At 42.6% G+C, this 23,849-nt stretch overlaps 1 protein-coding gene across 2 annotated transcripts in view; it reads right to left on the reverse strand.

Annotated features, from left to right (window-relative positions):
* The window catches only part of SP3 (Sp3 transcription factor), a 34,611-nt gene extending 20,477 nt beyond the window's left edge, over positions 1–14,134 (reverse strand). The window contains exons 1-5 of one of the 2 annotated variants that reach the window (XM_040069696.2): positions 13,844–14,113; positions 13,385–13,509; positions 13,091–13,207; positions 2,983–3,070; positions 1,708–2,877 (exon numbers count right to left, since the gene is read on the reverse strand). In XM_040069696.2, coding sequence (XP_039925630.1) covers positions 1,708–2,877; positions 2,983–3,070; positions 13,091–13,207; positions 13,385–13,509; positions 13,844–13,850 — 1,507 coding nt within the window. In that variant the 5' untranslated portion in view covers positions 13,851–14,113. Of the gene's footprint in view, positions 1–1,707; positions 3,071–13,090; positions 13,208–13,384; positions 13,510–13,843 lie in introns of both variants that reach the window. The other variant, XM_040069695.2, reaches the window with a different exon arrangement.
* Between the last annotated feature and the right edge of the window lie 9,715 nt (positions 14,135–23,849).

Here is a 23,849-nt window from a genome sequence, read left to right on the forward strand (position 1 = left end):
TCCTTTTCCTCTCTATCCTTCTTCTCAAAGTTCTCCTACATTACTCCATAAGCAATACCATTAGCTACATGATCCTATACAAAATATACATCTCAGAAATAATCCTCCTTGTATTAGCCAGAGATCTAATAATAATTAGTAAAGGCCTCATTTTCTGAGACTTAGATTCTGACATCTGAATTTAGCTGTATTAATGTACACAATATATGCTTTTTTGTTACTGATGTCTATACCCTCACAGGCAACAATGTGTGATGGAGACAAACCAAGACTTCCCGTGGTCACTGCAAACAGAAAATTTAAGAATCAAGATCAGACAGAAGAGCAAATGCTGTGAGCAGAGCACATCCCTTTGGTGCTCTTGCGTACAAGACGATGGAAGAGTAGGCTTATCTAGATCCGAATAACTTCGCTTGCTGGTAAGTTCATAACACAGAAGTCAAATCCAAGGCAAAATGAACTAAAAAACCTCCCAACATATTATTTTCAATTCAAGTTTTAGATTTCAAATGGGAAAGCAAGCTTCTTGACATAGAATACAGCAGTTTCAGTAACTATATAGGTATTATAATCAGTAGCCTTTTGAAACAAAACTCAGCAGGTCTTCTAGGCATGTCTCACTTAACATTACATTCTTCTCACAACCTTAAATAGACATACAATACAAACCATGCATGTTTTACTTAAATATTTGTTCTTCAGTATCTTGATGAACCAGAGGGCTGGATCACGATTAGAGCAAAACAGTGATTCCCAAGCTATTTTGTGCAAGGATTCCCTCCCAAATGACCTCTACTGCTCACTCTGCCCCTCATAACAAGCCTGGGCACAATTCAATAAAGAGTTTAAATGACTTCTGGTATAGCACAATCTCCTAAACCACAATCATCTCTTATTCTTTTTGTTTAGGTAGTTATGCCCTGAAATTTGGAATGCACTGTGTCAAATTCACCAAAAATAAACAGGCATGTTTATTTTTCCTCACATTAAGAAACACCTATTTTAAGAAAATAGTATTTTTTCTCCACTGAGATAAAACACTGTGATACTCATAATTAATGACTGTACTTTAAAACATAATGCAAGTAAACAGTACTGAAAATTCACACATACTCTTAAGCACAGCCTCCATTTTGATATTTGCATGCTTGTTTCACTGCTGCTTACACAAGTTTCCTACATCACAGTAACACTGATAGTAAAGCAGTAGGAAATTAATTTAACTAAAAGCAGATGAATAACAGCACCGCAGGAGGTCTGAAAAACCTTAAGGGGAAAAAAAATTGCATAAACAGAAATATTTGGATTTTCCATAGAAACTTCATCTAGTCAGGACTAGGAAGAATGGGTATGTTAATGATACTGATGCCTTAGAAGAGTGGTAGCGGATAGCCAGATTTCTCCCTTCGCAATTTAGTATACAGTTCTTCTCCAGGGTAAGACCTTTAAGCACAAACAATGAAGCGCTGTTAACTAATATGACTACTTGGGAGTTACATGAGCTCATACTAAAAGGAGTGAGGTAGGACATAGTCCTACAACTACAGTTTATAATGGAACAGCAGTTTCAAATAAAATCTATCACCATGTTTAACCCATCATGTTCCACAGGCCTCAATAGCAAGACAACGATTTTCTGATTATCACCATTTAAACCCACATGCTGTAATAAAAAACAATCTTTTGCAAAAAGAGAAAAATAAATACCTGCAGGACTGCCAGCATTTTCTCCTTGATGCAGCTGAATACCAGCAGAATCTATAGAGTTTACTGTAACTGTCTGTAGATTTGGCAATTGAGCAGTGCTTAGACTAACTGGAGTTGATGTTAACGCACCACCTGCTGCAACTTGACCAAGAGTGAGAGTCTGCACAGGGGTCAGAGTTATTTGTTGACCAGGCGCATTCTGAATTTGCAAGTTCTGCAAGTTCTGAACTCCTTGCACTTGAAATGTCTGCCAGGTTATCTGCCCAGAAGGGGTCACTGTTTGTGCCTGAATTAAGAAAGTTCCAGGATTCAGCTGCAGTTGAAGATTTTGAAGAGCCTGTTGAGATATACTTTGACTTGCCTGAACACCGTGGATTGTCTGTTGCGCAATACCTTGTACAATCTGGGCTTGACTGGTTGGCTGCTGCGACTCTTGTAGCTGTATGTGTTGTACAATTGGCTGTGCTGTGGAGACCTGAATGTTCTGAGCCTGCGTGTCATCAGAGACTGACGTCTGGATGTAATTTCCCTGAAGATCAGAACCATGAACTTGACCACTAGTTGTGGCCAAGTCATTTGCATTTTGTTCCAATATACTTGAACTGTCTATGGTAACGGGCAATTGTGATGAAGATGACGTTGGCACAAATAAGTCATTATCGGTGGCAGTTTCTGTAATTTCAGGAGAAACTTGCTCCCCAGTCCTTTCAGAAGTATCTGAACTATCCATGGCCTGTCCGGTATTTATCAAGTGCCCATCTGCATTAATGCCTGCTGTCATGGTTTGAGAACCACTGCCAAGTCCCAGGGAATCTAGATCAACACTATTAATGGGTACAAAAGCAATATTTCCTGGCAGTCCAAGAGGGACGTTCGCAACCACTTGCGCTTGGCCAGGGTAAGACGAACCACCAATGGCAACTCCCTGAACCTGGACTTGACCAGACTGACCAGATAAGATATTCTGAATATTAGCTGAAGACGTTCCAGAGGCAATGATGGTTTGATTCGAGCCAGGAATGATCTGAATTTGACCAGTTTCTTGATTTATACTGCTATTATCGGAAGAGGCTGCAAAGCCAAGTTGAACCTGCTGACCATCCGCTGTCTGGATCTGGGGTATTACTTGGTATTGGACATTAGACACTGTACCATTCGACGAATCTGATCCTGGTGCAACAGAAAAGATTTGTTGATTTTGCAAACTCTGGATAGGAAGGACATACTGCCCACTTGAAGTTACTGTGGCAGCACCCGGAATCTGTACTATATTACCAGCTTCATCCTTTATAGTGGTAGGAGCTGCAGACAAGACCTCCCATCTGTTTGGAGGTCCTAATTGCACAGAAGCCAAGTCCCCTGTCTGAATAAAAAGAAAAAAGAAAACAAAGAATTAAAACAGATGTCGTACAGACTATGTGTTAGACCAGTCATGCAATTCAACACTAGATATGATACACTACGGGAACACATGCAGTACAGCTCACATAACCATCAGCAATAGGATCATAACTGTGAAATACAGATTTTGTAAGTGATCTAATGCCTAAGTCAGGGTAGCCGGCCTGTGGGCCATGAGCTGCACGTTGCTCACAAACATGTCAAATGCAGCTCCTATGTCATCGCTACGTCAGGTGACCAGCAGCAGGGTTATTCTGGTGGCAGGGCTGCTGGGTAATCCAAATCCCTGGCTGTGGGAAGGAGGGAGCTGGCAGGGGATGCTGGAGTTCTCATCACCAACTCACCCTGGGACTCAGAAACACTCTTTGCCCAGCTGGTCACCTATTGCAAAGAAGTGGAGGAACTGCCGTGAAGCCGGTGTTGCCTAGATCTCCTGGAGCTCCACTGCCTTTCAACTCCGTTTTACACCTGTGCATGTTTTGGCTTCCAGCAGTACAGAGAACGTTAAGATATGATGTAGTCACACAGTTGGAAAGACAGGACAACCTCAGCTTCTTACACGTAACACAAAGCTCTAGCATTTATAAGCTTTAGGAGTTAGTTTCGCTAAGGAAAAAGAGAAAAAGACTTCTAGACTAAGAACTTTTACACTGAAATCATGTTTGGATTAGTCATATGCAGCAGTTAGGAGGGAAAAAAAAAAATCTATCTTCATTAAGCTGGAACAATAGAAAAGGCCAGTGTTTCAGGGTAGAGCCTGGATGCTTAAAGAGCCTATTACGCATCTGGTTTTTATTCAGTAAAGAAAAGGTAAATTGCACTTACCTTTCTTTACCAAAGCAAGCTTTTTCAGAATAGAGTATTAAGAATTAGATTTAACATCCCGTAATGCTAGCACAGATTTGCACAGTCAACCAGCTAGGCAGAGTAAGTAACCATCAATCTAAAAAATATGAAGTAAAGTTCCTCTTTATCTGTTTTACCATACTACAGTAAGCCAATGGAATAACTTAATATTAGCAACATGTAACTAACTTGTTTTACAGCCACTTCAGCTCTGTGAAAAAAATCTAGTGCCTCTGGCAGAGTCCAGAGGACATAGAAAGAAAAGCTCTGGTTTGTCCTTCTGCACTCATCCTGTGATCGCTCCTGGTAGGGAAGTTACCAGGACATGGCACAACTTTTTTCTGATGCTGCATTCTGACTTCCTTTAGAACAAAACCAGGACATGCAAAATACAACACACATCTAATTCTTTCCTAACATAGCATTGACAGCCAGCCAGTCTGAAAGAATCCTGCAGTATGCACCTGAGTGAATTCAGTCCACAGTGTTAGACGGGACTTTGCTAGCTTCACGTTCTTATCCTATTCCAGCCCGTAAGACTACAATGTTTACATGTAAAGGAAAAATACTGTATTTAAGTCTGAGTAATTATTAGAAGATGTTTTACTGTGCTTACCAAGCTTCATTTTCAATAAGGAAACACATATTGTGGTCCTAAATTCTTCTCAGGAACTCTAAAAATAATTACTGTGCAAAACCCAAAAGAATGCTAGCCTTCTTAAGCCCTTAAGACACAGACCATTGGCTCTTATTAAGAGTTGCCATCAGTGATCCTTGGGGATCCTTCCCAGCTCAAAATATTCTGTGGTTCATAAGTGTGATTCATAATTTTTCAGGTAGTATATTAGTAAATAGATTCAGCATCACCAGAACAAAACTAACTTTATGGCCTTAATGCTTCAAAGAAAAGAAACATTATTTTCTTTTCCTCTTATACTGATCAACCTTTCATTTCAAAAACGTATTTAAATGTTTTAGTCTTTCAAACTCATACTTATGATACTAGAAGAAAAAACATGCAATATTCCATATCACATATCTTACCTAGAAGAAGGCAACAAGTTCTATTTTCCTCTGCTACCATATTAGCTTTATACACTTTTGTTTAATATTGTTTACACATAGATATCAGCTGCTGAACACCACTAAGAACGCTCATAACTACTCAATTCACAAGCATATAAACACCTATTATTTGAAGGTTTCATAAAATATCAAGACACCCAGAGAAGCATTCATTAATCTCAGTCAGAGAACACCAAAAGCAAAAATATGATTGTTATATGTTTAAAGTGTCATTATGAAATAAATGTATAATATAATGTGCTGATAACTCTTAGAACAAAAGAGAAAGGAAAAGTAATATAATTTATCACTGATTAAAAACTATGTACAAGAAAATGCTGAAAGCTTAGGCTGAATGGGACTTATCTAATGCACATATGTAATATCCTCCACAGAAATACTTCAAAGGGAACCTGTCTCCTTCATGATATGGAAATGACCTACTTTATTCTTCTCCCAAAACATATGTTGATTTCCATATTGGCATTTTCATGTTGGGCACAGATCTCACGTTTTCATGATCTAGTGAAATCTTCCCTCAAATCCTGCTCTGTAATGATTTTAGCACAGCAGAGCTACTCTTTTAGTAGATGCACTTGTCAGTCCATGGAGAAGTTCAGGGCAGCCACGCATGAGGATATGAAGCTATGCTACACATACAACATAAAATGCCTGTTACTCATATTGCTCTTACAGCTGCCTATATCAGACACCACCAGCTGAATCATGTGGAGGGAGGAGTAAAAAAGAGGGTGAGGCTTTCAATAAGCTATCTGTTGGCTATCAAAATTTAAAGCATGAGGGGAAAAAAAAAGTATGGTAAAGAGGATGCTCTCTAATCTCAAATGGTGACCATCAGCCTGTGACAACAAGATTGACAGTTACGCTTTTTCACAAAGTCTATTGAAACAAGACATTTCTTGGACTTCTTTTCCTACTAACTAAAGAGTAATAACCTTTCTTTATGTTCTCAGGCAATTAAGCATTTTGCAGTAACTCAAAAGTTCTGCCACTGATACAGGAGCAGCAACATCTGCAGCCCAGTCACTAACTGAGCTTTACATTCAAGATACACCGGTTTGTTCGCTGTCTCAGCCATCCGTGAAAATTATTTAGAGGGTAGAGATAAAGCAACAGTTTCATTATCAACTGATACTCAGGCAGCAGTTATTTGGCAGCTGTTCCTTTAAGAGACGGCCGGACCGTTTCAATCCAGAGGCTCTGTTTCAAGAGGAAGGGACAAAGATCTGAGGAAAGTTCAGCACTACTCAGCCAGGGAGGAGAGAACAGGAAGCAACAGGGAATTCACTGGAAGCAGCATCAGGAAACAAGAAAAAGAGACAGGAACAGAGCAAAGAGAGTAGCTGACACAAGGCTTAGGATGAATTAAAATCAAATGATATGTCCACCTGAAGAAAGGTCAAGTACCAACAAAGAGTGAAAGCAACAACCACTGTTCAGCCTGTCTTTTGATTCTTTAACAGTCCTTGTATAATTTCCAGTGGGTAAAATAAAGAGATGTCTCAGAGAGAAAAGTCTCATCCCTGAAAAATCACAAGCCATGATAAATAAAAATCTAGTAACTGTCTTGTTCAATATATTTAGATAAAAATTACAGCAACATTAAGTCAAATGCAGAAGGAGATAAGAGAAAGAAGATAAAATACCTTTCAGAAGTGATCTAAACCATACTGAGTTGATAGGACTTCATAAAAAAATAAAATATGCTTCACCAAAGTAAAACAGAGAGGAGGAAAGAGGGGAAACACCCCTGTAAGAACTGGCATCTGCTGTAGACACCTGCATCTGAAGGTATCAAATGGGCATGTCATTTGCCATCAGTATTTTATTACTAAAGTCTACCAAACATTTACCTGTGCGGGTGGACTGCTTTTTACTGCACTTTTCAAAAAGTCACTTTAGTCCTGGAGCAAAAGCATCAGCCAAACAACCAGAGGTGAACAGATAATGAGTCATGAGCTCCTAAACATTTAAAAAAACACACACCTAATGAAGAAGATTGGACACTGCCTCATCCAAATTGTTGTTTTATGAAAGAGTTAGGGTTCTAATGCATGGGTTAAATAATACCATGTTGTTTACCAAGCTACAGTAAACTATCTGTGCATTCTTAGGTCATTACAAATACAAGATAAAATGCACTTGCTTCAACTCTTTCATTAAAGTATGAGCTAATACATTCTATCTTACATTTGCCATAGGTTGAAAACATGTTCAACGTCAGTCACTGTGGTTCAGCTGACACAAATCTGTTTGTTGAGGCAAATTAATTCTGTTGCATGTTTGAGCCCTCTGCCAGTGAAGCCACTCAATCTAGAGAAATAGTTTTGCCCAAATCAAATGTTTGAGGGAAAAAAAGAGCATTTCAGGAAAAAATGTATGCTTAAACCCTTATTTTAAAAGAAACTCCAGTCTGGTGAAATGTAGCTAACTGTGTCACAATAAAAGAATATCTATGTCTTTATGCTTGACATGGACAACTGGAGCCAAAACTTCAACAGTTTGTTATTAATCAACAGAAGTTCAGAACTTGTCCAAATTAAGACAATACAGTATCCCTGACCTTAGCAGAAAAAAACAGGAAGCCGAAGTATTAAGAAACGAGACATGGCAACAAGGAGACATTTTTAACTAGATCACAGGTAACTTATTTTGTTTATTAATTATTAAATCTACATATGTATACAAATCTCAATCTAACTACGTACCAAACTAGCATTCTGTGAAAAAGTTTGTTTTCTTCCTGCTTTCAGCTCAGGTGCTGAAGAGGCTATCAAATCATCAAGAGAACAAGAAAGAGGACCTGGAATCAGTCACCCACAACTTGATCTTTGGGAAGGCAATAGAGCAAATAACCTTGAAAATAACCTTGGGAAAAAAAATAACCTTCAAATAACCTTGAGGAGCTAGGCAAGGCATATTATTTATCACTACATTAGTCAAGCTTTTGACTCTGTCCCTGATAATATAAGAAAAAGCCCCTTTTTTATATCATATGAGTTATCAAACACTGGGACACACTGCCAGTGACTTGTGATGCACAAGATGCAAACCCAAGATGGGAGCGACTGGCATCTATCCTCTGAGGTATTCAAACCCACTGGGCACAACAACTTCCTCTCACTGACTCTACTTTGAGCAAGGAGGAGCAGATCAGACGTTCTCCAGACATCTTTACCAGCCTCAACTTTCTATGAAATCTTAAACTTCTTACTAATGTATAATATTAGAGAACTTCTTTGTCTATGCTGTTTTTAAATATGGAAATGTTTTAAACCATACATTCATTTCCTTACTTTCTCCAAAACTATTGGAAGAAATAAAACAAATTTTCAGAACATCCCTAAAGCACCTTCTTCTAAAATGTCTTGAACACTTGGGTCTGATACAGCACTAGAAAAACATCATTGGAATACAAACACGAAAGAACATTTTAAAAGGCGGGCTTCTGGACAGCAGCAGGACAAATATACTGTCAACCATCACACTTTTGGGGAACATCTTTGTTTTACAAAAGCAAAAAACAGAGAAGCAAGACAATTCTAGGAAGGTTTTTCTATAGTGGCTGAACACATTCTGGCACATCTGTTCACATCCAGAAACCTAGCGTCAGGAAGCCATCTTATCACCCACAAAAGCAAAAATATGTCAGAATAATTCTGAACTTCCTCAAAATGATCATAAAGGCCAGAAAACCAAGTAGTATGGTTAACTCGGACACATGGTATACATACACATTTTTGCTTAGTGGAAAACTGACATTTAAAATGCCTTCCTCTTTCTCCATCCTGACAGTACCATTCCTATTTCCCCCTAAACTGAGTTTAAACTAGGTGCATCTCAGATGGTTATTCTTCTGAGGCATAAACCAACTAGGATTTCAGACTTTCATTAAGCTCTGTGAGGCACTGATACTCAATTGTAAAGCTCAAGATAGGCCAAAACAGTCTTAAAACACTCCAAGCTCTACTTGTAAAAGATACACAGAAATCCTTTGTCTAGAGCAGAGAAATTATAGTCATCTTCCCCACATACGCTAATTATTAACCTGTCCAAATGTTTTCCATATCTTGTTGGTAAGCATCAACACAAATAAATCACATAAATCATTCCTCCCAACCATTTTTTTTTTTTTTTTTTTTTTTTTAAGATTAGCGAATCTGTGCAGCCCACTTCACAGAAGATGCAACTACACACCTTAACTGGGGCAGTCATCCCTGAGAGCAGCCATTCTTTGGCAGCTGTCAGAGCCAACAGTTTTCTCAGCCAGCCTGCCACTCTTCCCAATTCACCCACCTTCCAGACCTCCCAGGAAACCTCCCATCAGTCTTGCACCTCATCCTCACCTATCCAGTCCCACCCAGCACAACAATAAGAAAGGCCCTTGGGAGCATGAAAGTTCCAAGACAGCCTTTAGCTTTGCATTACAATGAAGTAAGAGAACATAAACAACTGGTTATCATCTCAGCTTTGTAGCTTCTTAAACAATCGAACAGTACAGCCGACCATCAAGGCTCCGTTTGACATAAATCTCTCTGCTCTTTTGTTTCTTCCCTTACGCATAGCTTTACCACCTTCTGCTTTGCTTCTCCTTTCCACCTAGTGCTAAAACCTTCGAAGATGTTTAAACTGAAATGAAACTAGAGTACTTATAACTAAATGAAAAAGAATCCTAAATATGAAAGTTTGAAATAGAATTATTAGTCACAGATAAAGAGTGAAGAAGCAAGACCCAAACTAAGACTCGTCAGATTTTAAACTCCCAAGAGAGAAAGACATCCTGAGAGGCCAAAATGCGAGCTGCCGTTCTAGGTCAGGCAGTAGCACGTACCATCCCAGCAAGGCTCTCACACAAACCAGCAGGCAGCAATATTCAAGGCAAAGTTCCCACGGCAAGTGTTTGAACTAACCATGGATGCAGCAGTATGGCAACCAGGGAAAAGATTCCCAGGTAAGCAAGCCACAAGCTCAAGGCCATCTACGTTAACATCAAACACCATCAGGAAACATATTGGTGTTGGCTGAGCGTTAGGCAGAGTAAATCAGTGTCAAAACTGAAAGACCGCAATCTTCATCAATGCACAAAGACAAGATCAGCAGTAATGCCTACTAGTGCCTCTCATCCAAAAGGAAACACAGTTCCAACCAGAGTCATCAGCCAAGCTGAAAACCTCGTTGCCTAAAGACAGCCTGCCAGCTCATTAACAGGATGGAAAGGAGAAGAGGGTTGAACTTAGTTCTGTCAATTGCCGTCTTCATTTGCTTTTTATTATAGGGTTGTTTTTTTTTATTTCCTCACTAATCCTTTCAGTGCTACAACAGCAATGTCCATTCAATCAGTAGGCCTGGACTCAGACACCGATACAGAATCACAGGATAATTTCAGCTGGAAAGGACCTCTGAAGGTCACCTGGTCCAACCCCTGAGCTCAAAGCAGGGCCAACTAGATCGTTACAAACACAATCACATTTGCTTCAGCTCTTCTCCAAACCCCAGACACATAATATTCCCAGCGTTCCTATGGGAGTTTTGCTGTTGCTTTTAAATCATACTGCTGGTCTCTTGGGGAGCAGCTGCAGCATACTATTTCAGCCAGGAAAGCAGTATGCTAGCCCAGCATGCTGGCTCCAGCCCCGCCAGTTTCTACCAAGCAAATGTCAGTACAACAAAACAACCCCAAAAGGGCATCACTCTCCCTTTACGTGCAGGCTCATCAAGCACTTCTAAGAGGAAATACCTAGTATGACTTCTATTATCCATTTGTGCGGATCGAGCGTTCTACCCCATGTCCAGCAGTCAGAACTGCAGTCCAGGTATAGAATATAACAGGAAAGAGCTGCCCTGCCAGTGCTACACTAGGCACCATCACCCATGCACAGGTCTCAAACTGATTGAGCTATACTCCTGGGAAAAGGATGAGCATCACAAACTGCAGGAAGACAATTTTGTTTGTCTGTGCATACAGATTTCATTTTCCATACGACTTATGAGGTACCTACAGATTAAGCCTTTTTAGCTTCCTCTTCCTCCGTCCACCATCCAATAGGATAAATACAAGGGACCAGGAAAAAAAAAGAACCTTTACTGCACTAAATCTCTTTTGTTCTGTTTTTCACAAGGAATGTATTTCAGGGCCTTTAGTCCCTCCCCTCTCTTTATTAAGGTCATCTTAATTAAGTCCAGTGTCTAGTTCAGCTACTGTTAGGTATCTCCTTCAATCTATATTTAGTTTTCACCCAAAATATTCTGCGTCATTCAAGAGCTATGTTGTAGGAGTGTAAAAATTACCAGAATGCTATAACCTAACTCACAGAAGATATGTAGGAAGGGCCTATCTGCCTGTATGGAAAGTAGTTTTTAACTAAGATTTTGGCTTCTCTTGAATTGCAATTGCTTTCCCCTGAAAAGCCTGTTATACATTAACACAACAACATCTTAATTTAATAGGAGTAAAGAAGTACCACATCAGAACTGCTTTACCCATTTTGAACTGCCAGGAACCGTTTGTCCTGCACCAGCATTCTAGTATCCTTTCAGACCTGCTGCTCAGCCTAATCAATCAATCCACCCCCAAGATGCACAATTCCAGCTGCACAACGAGAACAACCTTAGAGGTGGATATAGCAATCATTTAAACATTTGTTTTTCAGTATGTTGATGCTCTTCAGCACTGTATGCATCCAGTATTATGAAACAAATCTCAGATGTATCAGGCATTTTACAACATCTAGGAAGATTTTTAAAAACATATTGCTTGAGCAAATAAATAGGTTTGGCAGAAAGGATGCTTGAAAGGGGTTGGAATCTTAATATATTTTCAAGCTCTGTCATTAGTCTACAACCTGCTGTATGACCTCAGACAGCTATTTTGCTTCAGCTTCCCTTTATGTAAAGTAAGCTGTAATGCACTGATGAAAAGTATTTTAAAGTTTAGCAAGTATTTAGAAACTTCTGACGTTTGTTAAAAGCTTGCCAACGCCACTTCATCCATCAATACAATGCTTTGCAGTTTTTTCTCCTATTCGCAAAATCCTAACACCATACAAAGCTGTTGTACAGCAAGTTTAAAACACAAGACTCGCTTTAAAAGAAGAAGGCGTGGGCTGTTCTGCTAATTTTAAAGATGTTTTTGTTAAAAAAAAAAAAAAAAAAAAGAAAATTAGAGGTAATATGTGCAATTTTCCAAGATCTAGGGCCAAAAAATTACATCACGTCATTTTAGAAGGTATTTTGGAACTCTCTTTTAATACACTAATATTTTTAGGTATCAGTTATTTAGAAATGCATAATCTCTTTGAATTTTATGAGCATATGTCAACACGAGATTTAGCTAGACCAATTAAGGAACACGAGTTTTCATTAAGCTATTGTTACGGGGATTGTTAAACTAGCTTCAACAAGAATACGTTTCTAGTCTGCAAGATCCACCTCATCACACCAGGTCCCGAGGTCATCAAGGCTCCTTTCAAAGGCGACGGCGCTTGAGAGATAAGGGCAGAAAACGCTACGAGGAACCGCACGATAACTCTCCCTAGAAAAACAGCGCGGTACAGGAAGCAGCCTTCCACCACCGCGTTCGCTTCTAAACAGCCATTTTACTTCACTGCATCCTTCCCTACAGCCAGCCTTCATTTTGTGTGCCTGCCCGGCCGCGCGGTTCCAGGCTGACAGCCTGGCGAGGATACCGGGGCCGCGCTCAGGTGGAGGTGAGATGCTTCCCAGCCTCTCCGGGTTCCGAGCGAGCCGTTCCGGTGCCAAGGTCGGGGGAGGAAGGCTTCCCGCCTCCCCCCGTTTTTGAAAGTAAATGAAGGCGCCGCTCCCAATGGCGGGGGAGGGGGGGAGCTTGGCTCCCTCCTCCTCCCGGGAGCCCGGCTCCTCCTGGAGAGGCAGGGGAGCCCGGGGACCCCTCTCCTGGCAGGTCGGCCCTGCTATCGTCCCTCCCCCCGGGCGGGCAGTGCCGTGTGTCCCGTCCCTCCCCCCGGGCGGGCGGGCTGGCTGTGCTGTCTCTCCCCCCGGCAGGCCGTGCGAGAGCGGCGGGGCGGGCACTCACCGCTCCGGCAGAGTGAGAGGCAGCGGCGGCGGCGGCGGCCTCATCCTCCTCCGGCGACGGCGGGCCGATCTTGCTGCAGGTGGCCGCCAGCAGAGCGAGCGGTGACGGCTGCGCGTCCTACCCACAATGGGCGGGTTCAGGGAGAGAAGGGGGGTGGCGGTTAGTGCGGGACAGCGACCGGGCTCCTCGCAGACGCGCACACAGGAAGCGGCGGCGGCGGCACCGGCTCCGCACCCGCTCACAACGTGTCACCCGGGGGAGGGGGGGAAGGGGCCCAGCCGGGCCTGCGCTCACCTGGGGGGCGGCCGCCCCGGCGGAGGCCGAGGCGGCGCCGTTGCCGTGCTGGAGATATTCGCTGTGGCTGCTGCTGTCCACGTCTAAGGCAGCCATTTCCTCTTGTTTCACGGGCTTCTCGGGAGCTGCGGGCACAGCGGGGAGGGGGAGGGGAGAGTCACTGACGGGAGCGATCACCCCCCTCCCTCTCCCTCCCTCCCTTCCTCCCTCCCTCTCCCCCCCCCTAACCCCAGCGCTCCCCCCGCCCTCCCGCACGGAGCCCTCCTCCTCCTCCTCCTCCTCCTCCCCGTGCTGCTGCCCCTGCCCCTCTTCTCCCTCCTCCCCCTGCTCCTCCTGCTGCTGCTCTCAGTGCCGCTCTCGCCTCGCTCGCACACGGACGCTCCGGGGCCGGAGCGGGGACGCGCAGGGCCGGAGCAGGAGCGGGGAGCCCCCGGGGCGGCTCGGTCGGTGCGTACGTACCGGTCATGGTGTGAGTGCGAGCGGCCGGCTGGCTGGCTGGGCGGGAGGCAGGCAGGCAGGCAGGCTGGCTCGCACACAGGCCCTGCTGGCTAGGGCTAGGCGGCTGCCGCCGGGGACATGCTTATTGTGCTCACGGCGGGCTGAAGCGGCGGCGGCGGCCCGAGCCTACTCCGGGTTTTTTTTCCTATTTTGATTGACGGTGCGGGAAAGCCGAAAGGTGGGGCTTGCCGCGGGAGAGGGGGCCCGGCCGACACCGCCGCCCGCCCGCCCGCCTGCCAGCCCGGAACTCCCGCCCACGCTCTCGCGCGCGCGCTCTCATTGGCCGCGCCGCGCCGCCGCCGCCGCTCGCACGGGCCGCCCGGGCTGCCAGTCACCCGCCGGGGGCCGCGGAGGGGGGGGGCGCCCCATGCCGGGGCGGCTTCCTGTTTGCCAGGGCTAGTGCGGGGAACAATGAGCGGGACCCGCCGGGAGCCCGCGGCCCGCGCCGCCTCGGGACCCGCCGCCGCGCTCCCCTGACGCCGCGGAGCCCGCCCGCCCGCGGGGCTCAGCGCGTAGGCACGGCTGCGCGGCGGCGGCGCTATCCTTCCGGCCCCCGCGCCCCCGCCGCCGTTGTGCCCGGGGGGCGCCGGGCCAGGGCTGCGATCTTTCGAAGTCTCCCCGCCGGGGCTGTCACTCACGGCTGGCGACAGCCGCGGCTCCGGGCCGGACGGCTCCTGACAGACGGCGCCGCCGCGCTTTGTCCGTCCGGCGCTAAGATGTCGGCGCGGTCCCCAGGGGAGCCGGTCCGCCCGGGCGGGCGCTGCCGCCGGTCTCCCCGCTGCGGGATCGGGCGCCCGGGTCAGCGCCGGCCGCAGCCCGGGAGCAGCGCTCGCCTCAGCGGGGCCAGCCCGCCGCGCCGCCGTTGCATAAGCGCTGTGGCGGGCTCGCACCTGCCTGACCCGCGCGGCGGAACCTAAAACCTCCACGGTCTCTAAGGCAGAACAAAACCCGTTCAGGATAAGGCCGCGAGTGCGATTTCAACGCGGCACGTCCTCCAGCGGGAGTACCTGCCCGGAGCTGGGCACCCGAGCCTTGGCACGGATCGAGCATTTGTGCCAGCAGGCTTTATTTTCATCATGTTAAGGAGAACTAATAAGATTCTCCCCTACGTCAGTTTGCTGGTCTGTGTCTCGTGTTACGCAACACAAAGGAAGCTGGGAGCTCTAGTATTGTTAAACTAAGGCAGGAAATATGTTTAAAACGTTACATAAGTATATGATGATACAGGAATGATTATTAGTGGGGCCTGTTTCACTGTAACACCACTTAGCTTGCGAAGGGTTCCTGTAAAGGGAAACAATTTGGGCTTGGCCTTCCGTCACATCTGAGTGCATGTACAGGGTCATAGGACAGTTGTGCAGGTAGATTTTGACCCCTAACTTGCAAATTCTCCCGAAGAATGACTTTTTCATGGTTACCCTTAGTGTGGCGTTCCAAGGAGTCTGAATGAGGCCAAAAACCCTCAAACCTACTTTCCTGTTACAATCTTTAATGTAATTAGAACTGAGGAGATACATTGAGCACAGTCTCATATGCACACAGTTGGGCTGAGTATGTGGAGTACCAGGCTCCTGAGATAAACTCGTGGCAAAATTAGTAACTAGGAAACCCAGAAGTATGGTCAGGATTTTCAATAACCTCTCTGGGCAGAGAATAAACAGTGCTTTTTAATCAGTCCCAACACTATGCAAGCTTAACTTAGAAACTATTACAGAACAGGAAAAAACACACTCAGAAAGTGTGAATGTAATATCAGGAAGTTATGATGGATGAAGATTACAGTATTTCACTGTCAGTGGAAGATTGATCTTACTGTGTGATATTTAGTCTTATTTCTAACCACTTTACTTTTGCTGGTATGTTGAGAGTACCTTCAGGTGACTTAACAGTAAGTTGTAAATTAATCCCCAATCTTTTTGTCACAGTTCATTTTTTCCAAGGCATTAAAAAAAAAAACCAAAACAAAAACCTACCAAACCCTCCTGTTTGTTAAATATCTCTATTTGTTTACATAGTCTCTTGTAATTCTACTTTAGAATCAGTTTTTGGCAAGGTAGATCACACAGACATTAAAGAAGAAGGTTCTTTTGCAATTTATATTTTTTATTTTGATAAGCAGAAGTTGTAATAGTCTTAACAGAAGTCAGGGTTTTTTTAAACAGTGTCAGAAATAATTTTTAGCCATTGAAAGCTAATATACACAACCTTTAAACATGCATCAATATACATATATAAGGACATTTCAGGAAAAAAAAAATGAAGATGCAAAATTACCTTACTATTGCAGTATTTAAAAAAAGAAAAATACTTCTACAGCAGCTCATATAGATCTTGGAGTTTGTTTGGCAATATCAGAAGTTGCTAGTGAAACATATGAGACTCTGTCATCCTGGAACCAGAACTATTACTGATTACTTTAGATTTTCAGTAACCGAGCTGTTCATTTAAAGACTGATGTATAAGAGAAATAATTCCTGTTAAGATGCTGTGACAGGGAAAATTATGTTGAAAAACTGGCCTTCGCTATTTAGCAGGGTATTGCCAAATACTGTCAATGGCATTTTGCTTTAGGAAGATCGTGTTGTCTAGGACTTAATCTAAATATGAAAGTTGTTCTCTCTGCTGAGGCTGGGTGGGTGCATGTTGAGAGTGGTCTGACTTAAGGGTGATGTTGTCAATAGAGTAGTTTACCTACATGGATCTGATTGCAGTGCTTTAAGACAGAAAGATTTGGAATACCAGTAATGGGATTCAGTTTATATATAAAAGAGTTTTTCAGTGTAATAAAACTCAGATGTAATCAGGCTTAACACTAGCAGAGGACTATCTTTTTCTAGTCAAGTGTCTAAAATTAGGGGGGAACACTATTATGATATATTAAATTCAGATCAAGAACTAAACCAGAATATTAATAGAGTATTTAAAAAGTAGACCCAAAAAAATCAAGATAAACTGCAAGAAAGTTGCAAAAAAAGATATGCTTATATGAAAGGTGTAAAAAGATTCAGAATTGTTAAATAGAAGCTGCTTGGTAATAGAAATCACACGTGTGTTTACCACTTCCCAGCAGAGATTAAGAACACATGAGAAGAAAAGAAATTTAAAAAGAAAATGAGAAAAGACATTATTAGTAGATTTATTTTTTTTTTTGCTCATCAACATACTAGCATTAAGGCACTTGTTAGAAAAATCCTGGATACGTGGGGGAGATACTGTGTCAGAACTAGACATCTGAGTTCCTGCAGGTGCTGGTTTTCTTGCAGAGTGAGTGCTGTGGCAGTATCCCTGAGACTGAGCTCCATGCCCAACTACAGGAGCCCTTGTTTCCTCTTTCTTGAGCTTGCCCACCAGATGTACTGTATCTGTATGTGATCTGAATAAACTAACTATGACCAGTTTATTCTTAAAGAGACTTGCCTCTTGAAGACCTTGCCTCCTGCTTCTAGGCAGTTTCTGGTTAACTGGGATTAATTCTGGTCCTGGGATGAATTCTCAATCAGTTTGTGAAAATGGTGTGTTTCAGTTTGAGCTGTGTAGATACACAGAAAGTAATACTGCTCTATAAATAATAAGAACACCCTTACCAGATACCAAAATGCAGCAGTTTCAGAACTGAGATGCAGCCTTTAGGGTAACCAGCAAAATAATATGGGAGAGGAAACGATGTCTCCCAGCTTCTGATGAAACTTGAGAGAAGGTTTTGACAGATGAAACAAGATGCAACTTGGAAAGAACACTAAAACTTAACACCTACCCTGTATTTCAGTTGTAAGCTCAATGCTGTATTTGTCCACTGGAACTTACATCTCATATCTCATTGGTTTAAATCTTGGAGCTCAGTCTCAGTGTAAGTTCAGTACAAAATCAGAGGGAAGTGCACTGTCTTAGCACAACTTCTGTCCAGCACAGTGTCTGCTATACTTGGAAATAACTTTTCTGTCTTTATAGTCCTTTGGAACTTCTGAGCTATGACGTGTTATTTCTGTCTTTAGTGGTCCCTGCTATGGGTAGCCCTGCATTTCTTCAAAGGACTATATTATGGAAGGCTTGTTGGTATGTGGTCCAGTTCAGTTTTGACAGCTGTGGTACCCCATTCCTCTGTCAAGTGGTGGTTTTGCCATGCTGAAGCCTAGAATGCAACTGGACAAGATGGACAGGAATGCATTCTGCTGTGACATAATGTAACACCAGGAAAACTCAGGCTCAGGTCACTTCAGTTGGAAAGGCTGGGTCTGAAATGCCTATGAAGAATCAGTAGGTATTCCATTCAACAATATATCTTAAAACATGTCCTTTACTGGAGGGACAACGAGCAGGATTATCTGTAAATCTCAGAAATCTCAGAAAATAACTAGAACACCAAAAACCTAACCATTCAGGAGAGGTGTCTTTTTGAATTTGAGATACATTCTTCTGTTTTAATAATCTGTTTAAAATTTCAGTAGAATCTGAAAAGCCGTATGTTTTCTAAGTGCTAAACATTTACATGGTACTGCAAAACCAAAGATAATGACAGGGTTTTGAATCAGACCTCTTAAACTTCGTAGAATTCAACTTCATTCTGAATTTCAGCCTGCTTTTGCTATTTAAATCTTAGTGATAAGAACAAACAGTGTAGCTATCAGACCCGGATACTGCACACTTAATTTCTACATCCCATATGGGTCCATGTGCTTAAGAATATTGGGTCATCTTTACATAGAGCCACAGGCAGGACCGACAGGAAGTTGAACTGCAAGGTTTTGTGAGTCAGCACATAGTAGTGGAGATAGTTGCATGACTCGACTTCGTCAAATAGAGAAATGAGCCCTTGCCTGGTATGCCTGGTATAAAATCAGGAGTGATTAGAGAAAAGTCTTGGCTGGCATTGTGTCATCATTGTTCAGAAAGCACCCTCCTGTTCTTCTGGCTACAAGAACACAAATTTTGCTGGGGAGAAGCATGCTTTAGCAGTAGGTGTGGTCTACCCAGAAGCTGAGCCAACCTGACAGTTCATGGACATTGCTATAAGATAAATCCTGCAAAAATATGCTTCTGATACTGCAAGCTAAATTGAGTCAAACTAGATAGAGGGAGCAACAGAGCTCCATTGGTGGGAGTAGATGAGATGTAAGACTCTTCAGCAGCTACAAGTAGATTAATTCAGGGTGTCAGACTTGCTGGACAACCCAGGGACTTGCTTTTGGCTATGTTTTGTGTAAAGTGTCTTGTCAGTAGCCCAGGATTTCAAGCCTTTAGAGGAGCACAAATGGTACCTGAGAGCATGTTGAAATACCAAGGCATTTGTATAGTCTGCTGCATAAGCATCATGGTATCCAAGCGTAACCACATGAAAGACATACAATATTTAGTGACACTGGATTTTAGGAGAGCATTTTTTCTCTCTTAAGTGGGGAAGCAATTCTAAAAATACTGGTCTCTGCTTGAAACAACTCATTAAAGAAAGGTCAAAGAGAAATCTGTGGTACCTGCATCCATCTGTTTGCAGGTGAGACATTTAGTTCCACTGGTCTGCTGGCATCCAGCAGAAGCTGTTGATGGAATAAAGGCAGGCCTAGCAAACTCACGGACAGCCACAGCAGGAACATCCCAGCTCCAGGCTCTTTGTGCACTTCACCAGAGGTCTGAAACACGCTGCCTGGTAAGAGGAAGAACCTGTGAATAAGTAGCCCAGTGCACAAATCCTAAAGGCTGTGACTCTTCACCAACACAGATGACTGATCTTCAAGGAATGGAGCCAACAGAAGTCTGCCCAAGCTCTACATGCACCAATATGTGAGGACAGACCTCTGGAATGTTGCTTTCAACCTAGTCATTGTATTTATGAATTTTTGAGCAATTGGGACAAAATAAGTCATGTTCCTTTTTTATCATAAATTCTTTCTTTGTTACAGCTGTAATTCTTCCCAGGTGATACATTTTGTATGTTTTGCAAATTTTCAAATTCACTAGAGACATCTAGTTAGTATTTGACCAGTAAACAGGTTCTGTTCTTAATAATGTTAGAGAAAATATTCTTGTGTTAAACTATGTGACTACAGTCGGGAATGAAGATCGGTATAATTGCCCAAGGGTTTGGGGTTTTTTTCCCAGTTATTTCATTATCCTGGTTTCAGATGTGTAAAGAAATAAATAAAGAGTGTATTAGTTAAGTCTTCCTTGTAAAATATATGTGTTTTTTATTCAACTGGCAGCACAGTCCATTTAAGTAAGAGTATTTTTCATTAACAGAATTTCTTCTGAAGATGAAACAAAGTCATCTAATCTCTCTCCCATTGAGGAAAAGGCAACAGGAAAAAACAGATCAGTATGTAGCTGAAAACTTGCCACTTAGCAAGTTAATCATTCTTTCATTTCAGCTCTCTTAAATGAGAAATAGATGTCTTTTTCCAAGCTTCCTTAAAGTTACCGTCTTTGGGCCCCATCATTATCCTGTTTGTTTATGCTTAATTCTTGCCCTTCAAAGTCATCACAACAGATAAAATTTAATCAGAAATAATGGGGGGGGGGGGGGGGGGGGGGGGAGGAATTGTAGATCCTTTAGGTAAGGTTAGAAAAGTCATTCAATGGAAGAGGCCACATAGCTGTGACTTGCAGAATCAGTAATACAGCATCTAAGGATCTTCTTCCATTGCGCATCACAAAATTGAAATGGAAGTAATTAAATAGATACATAGATAAAGTCACCTGACTGGAAAAACATCTTGTGTATTTCTTGTCTAGTGTAATTATTTCTCACAGTTTGGCATTTTATTTTTAATAGTACTGGTAGAAAAATAGGTCAGTGAAATGAGAGACTAGCAAGTTATATGTGTGCACATATGTGTGCTGAAAAATTGAAAACATAGTAGCAAGAGTTAGAAATTTTGAAAGGAAGTACTTCTGGAGGGATGAAGTGACTTTACTTTTATGAATCTCAGATGAATTCCCATTCTCAAAACAAAAGCAAGTAAGACTCCATGGCTCCCTCTAGGAGAAGGAAGTCTGGGGCTATAGTCCAAACCACATCCCGTGCTTTCTCTGGCAAGTCTCAGTTTCAGTAGCCAGAAGGCTGAAGAGTGAGAGATTAAATGAATGTCCCTGTAAGGTCATTTGGAAACCTGTGTGTAAATTCTGAATTCTTAGATACCTTCAGGTGAGGTAGGTTTTTGTTTCTCAGGGGAAAACAAAACAAAACAAAACAAAACAAAAAAATTATATATATATATATCCCTGACAGGATCTTTGAAATAGGAGCTGTGGGTAGCAACCACAGAAGATTTCGTTTTAATCGGTATTAGGGCGGATTAGACACAGCCCGTGTCATCTCAGTTTGGGGGCTTAAATGCCCCCAAGGTGCCTGGGCCACTCTCCCTGTGAAGAACCCCAGTTTTTGAAGAGAGCTGTGGCATGTTCACAGTGGCATATAAAATTTCTGTGGTCTTTCCTAGAAGCTCCATTTCATTAAAGTAGACAAAAGCATTAAGAGGAACTGAACAAAGTAGTTTTGTGCCTTTCTGCTCACTAACTTTGAAAAAGGAGGTGGAAAGTTCTAGGGTTTATTTCACAATTTCTGTGTCTACATTTCTGCAAAGTCCAAATCTATAATTTACACAAGACTTGGTAACAGATGAATTTTCCTTATCTCTTACCTTCCTGCTTCACTACAGGTAATACTCAAACTGCATCATAAGTACCAAGGAAGAGAAAGCAGAGTGAGATGACGTTCCAGTTCTGGTCATAGAAGAAAACTGTTTGGGGGGAGGGGGGAAGGTTACTAATTAAAATTTATCTAAGAAATACTTCAGTAAAAGAATCATCAATCTGTTTCAGCTTAAGCCTGAAAGAGGCATATTTGAGGCTGAAAATGATAATTAACACACTCATGGTGCTCACATAAAACATCAGTGGATGCTTTTTAACTGCTAATTAACCTCTGGCTTCTATAAACACCCTTTAAAATGCACATCTTCATCACCTTTATTTCAGCTCACTAGCAGTCACATACTTTACATCTCAAACTATGCTGCAGATCATTCCTGGTCCTTCTGACCTGTTTCAGTTTCCAAATTACTGCACAACCTTCCCAGTCTAATGACACTTGCAAACATCTGCACATGCTGCAGGTGTCCTTCCTATTCCTAAAAATTAATTAACAAAAGTTAATTATTTCTTAATGTATTGTTTCTCTCTCTTGTGTCAATTAGTATCTGAGTTATTGAAGTGGATCATTGCTATTAGTTTGTTTTCACAAAGTTGGAAAATTCAAACTCTGCTATCATCTTAATTACTTACAAATGAAGGATAAAATTCTTTCTTTTCTGTGGCAGTGGTCCAAAAGACATAATGGAGACGAGATGTGGCAAGCCTCCGTTCCCCATGCATTCCTCCAATCTCAGCAGGACCACTCTGGCACTGGAGGCAAAGTGTGCATGCCGTGCACAAACACGACTATGCAGTTCCAGGACACAGAGCCCACTACATCTTTTACTTTTTAATTGTAGTGCCAGATTTTCAGCAACACATACTATGTTTAAGCAAAGTGTTAATTGAATAATCAGTCTGCTGCACAGGGGAAAAAAAAAAATCAGTTCATTCTCTTTTTCCTCTCCAAAAGAAGTAGCATTGCAATACTTTTTTTTCCTAGCCTGGATTCCTACAGAAATTAAAATGGGATTGAGATCATTATCTCTTCATATGTATAATAAATCTCTGTGTGTGCGCGCATGTGCGCACACAGACATGCGTGTACATACTTGCATGTTGTGCAAGAGAGAAGGAACAAGAACAAATAGTAGCCAATTTTAACCACATCTGACAGAGGAAGAAAAGGCTGAAAATGCTGCATTCCTGTATGTTTTGTAAGAACAAGCTGCTAAGTAAAGGGAGACCCACTGAAGTTTGAGTTAAATCCTTACTAAACACCAAGAAAGCTGCGAAGATGAAAGATGTTATGAATACCCGCCCACAGGAAAAGCTGCAGTCGGAGTTTCCAGCTATATAGACCTAGGAGAATCCAAACAAGATTTGCTCAAGAGAAACCAAGCCCCATCAGATCTGCAGCTCACAGGACTGCTGGTCTGTCCTGGATTTCTAATCCATTGCTATCCAGCTTTGATTATGACATACTCCATTTTTGCCTTTTGACTTTGGGGGAAAAAAAGGGTTTTTTTCATGCAGATTTCCCAAACCTGATTAACTGAAACCCAGCATGAAAAGAAGGACCAGATTTTGTTCTTAAAGGTCCTGTGGGATATCCTCACAAGAATCTACATGTGCAGCACACCAGGCAAGGAGAAAATGGCATCTTCCAGTTCACAGCAGACTAGGGATAAACTTCATGCCCTGGCAGCCTGGAGCTTGATCTTAAGGCAGCAGGAACCAGTGCTGTTAAAAAGCCTCTCATCAGACTTTCTGATCTGTCACATCACTGATGTCCATGGGTCTAACTGTTCTTAAAAGTTTGGTGAGGGGCACACATCTTGGGCCCCTAAATGTTCCTGGTTTTTCTGCAGTACAGGTGTGATATCCATGCAAAAGACACAGCCAAAGGAAGTTAAGTCAGGGTTCTTGGCACTGCTCACATTTCTCAGGGCCCCCAGCTCCACTGGTCTGCCAGAGACACTCCTGCCAGTGTCACTCCTCTCTGGAAACTCACTGGATGCTAAAGGAAACAGTGAGTCCAAGCCCAGGCTGCATCATGTATCAATGGACACAACCTTCCAGAAACCACAAACCTGCTACAGTCTTTGTCTCAGCCACATTTCTCCTTCTTCATAGCTTGGGAGTGTTTGACAAGGTTTGTTTACTTCACCCCAGGGTTGTGTGTTCATCACCTGTCAGTAACACATCCAGGGACAAACTGGCACTCCAACATTCACGATCCCTTCTGGATGAATGCCTGACATTTCGTGTTCTAATCACAGTAACTGAGCTTTCATTTATCCCTGTCTTCTGCACTGTATACCTCAGACCCTTCTTTGCTAAG

Source organism: Hirundo rustica, chromosome 7 (genome assembly GCF_015227805.2).
Source record: "Hirundo rustica isolate bHirRus1 chromosome 7, bHirRus1.pri.v3, whole genome shotgun sequence".
In the NCBI taxonomy this organism is placed as follows: domain Eukaryota; kingdom Metazoa; phylum Chordata; class Aves; order Passeriformes; family Hirundinidae; genus Hirundo; species Hirundo rustica.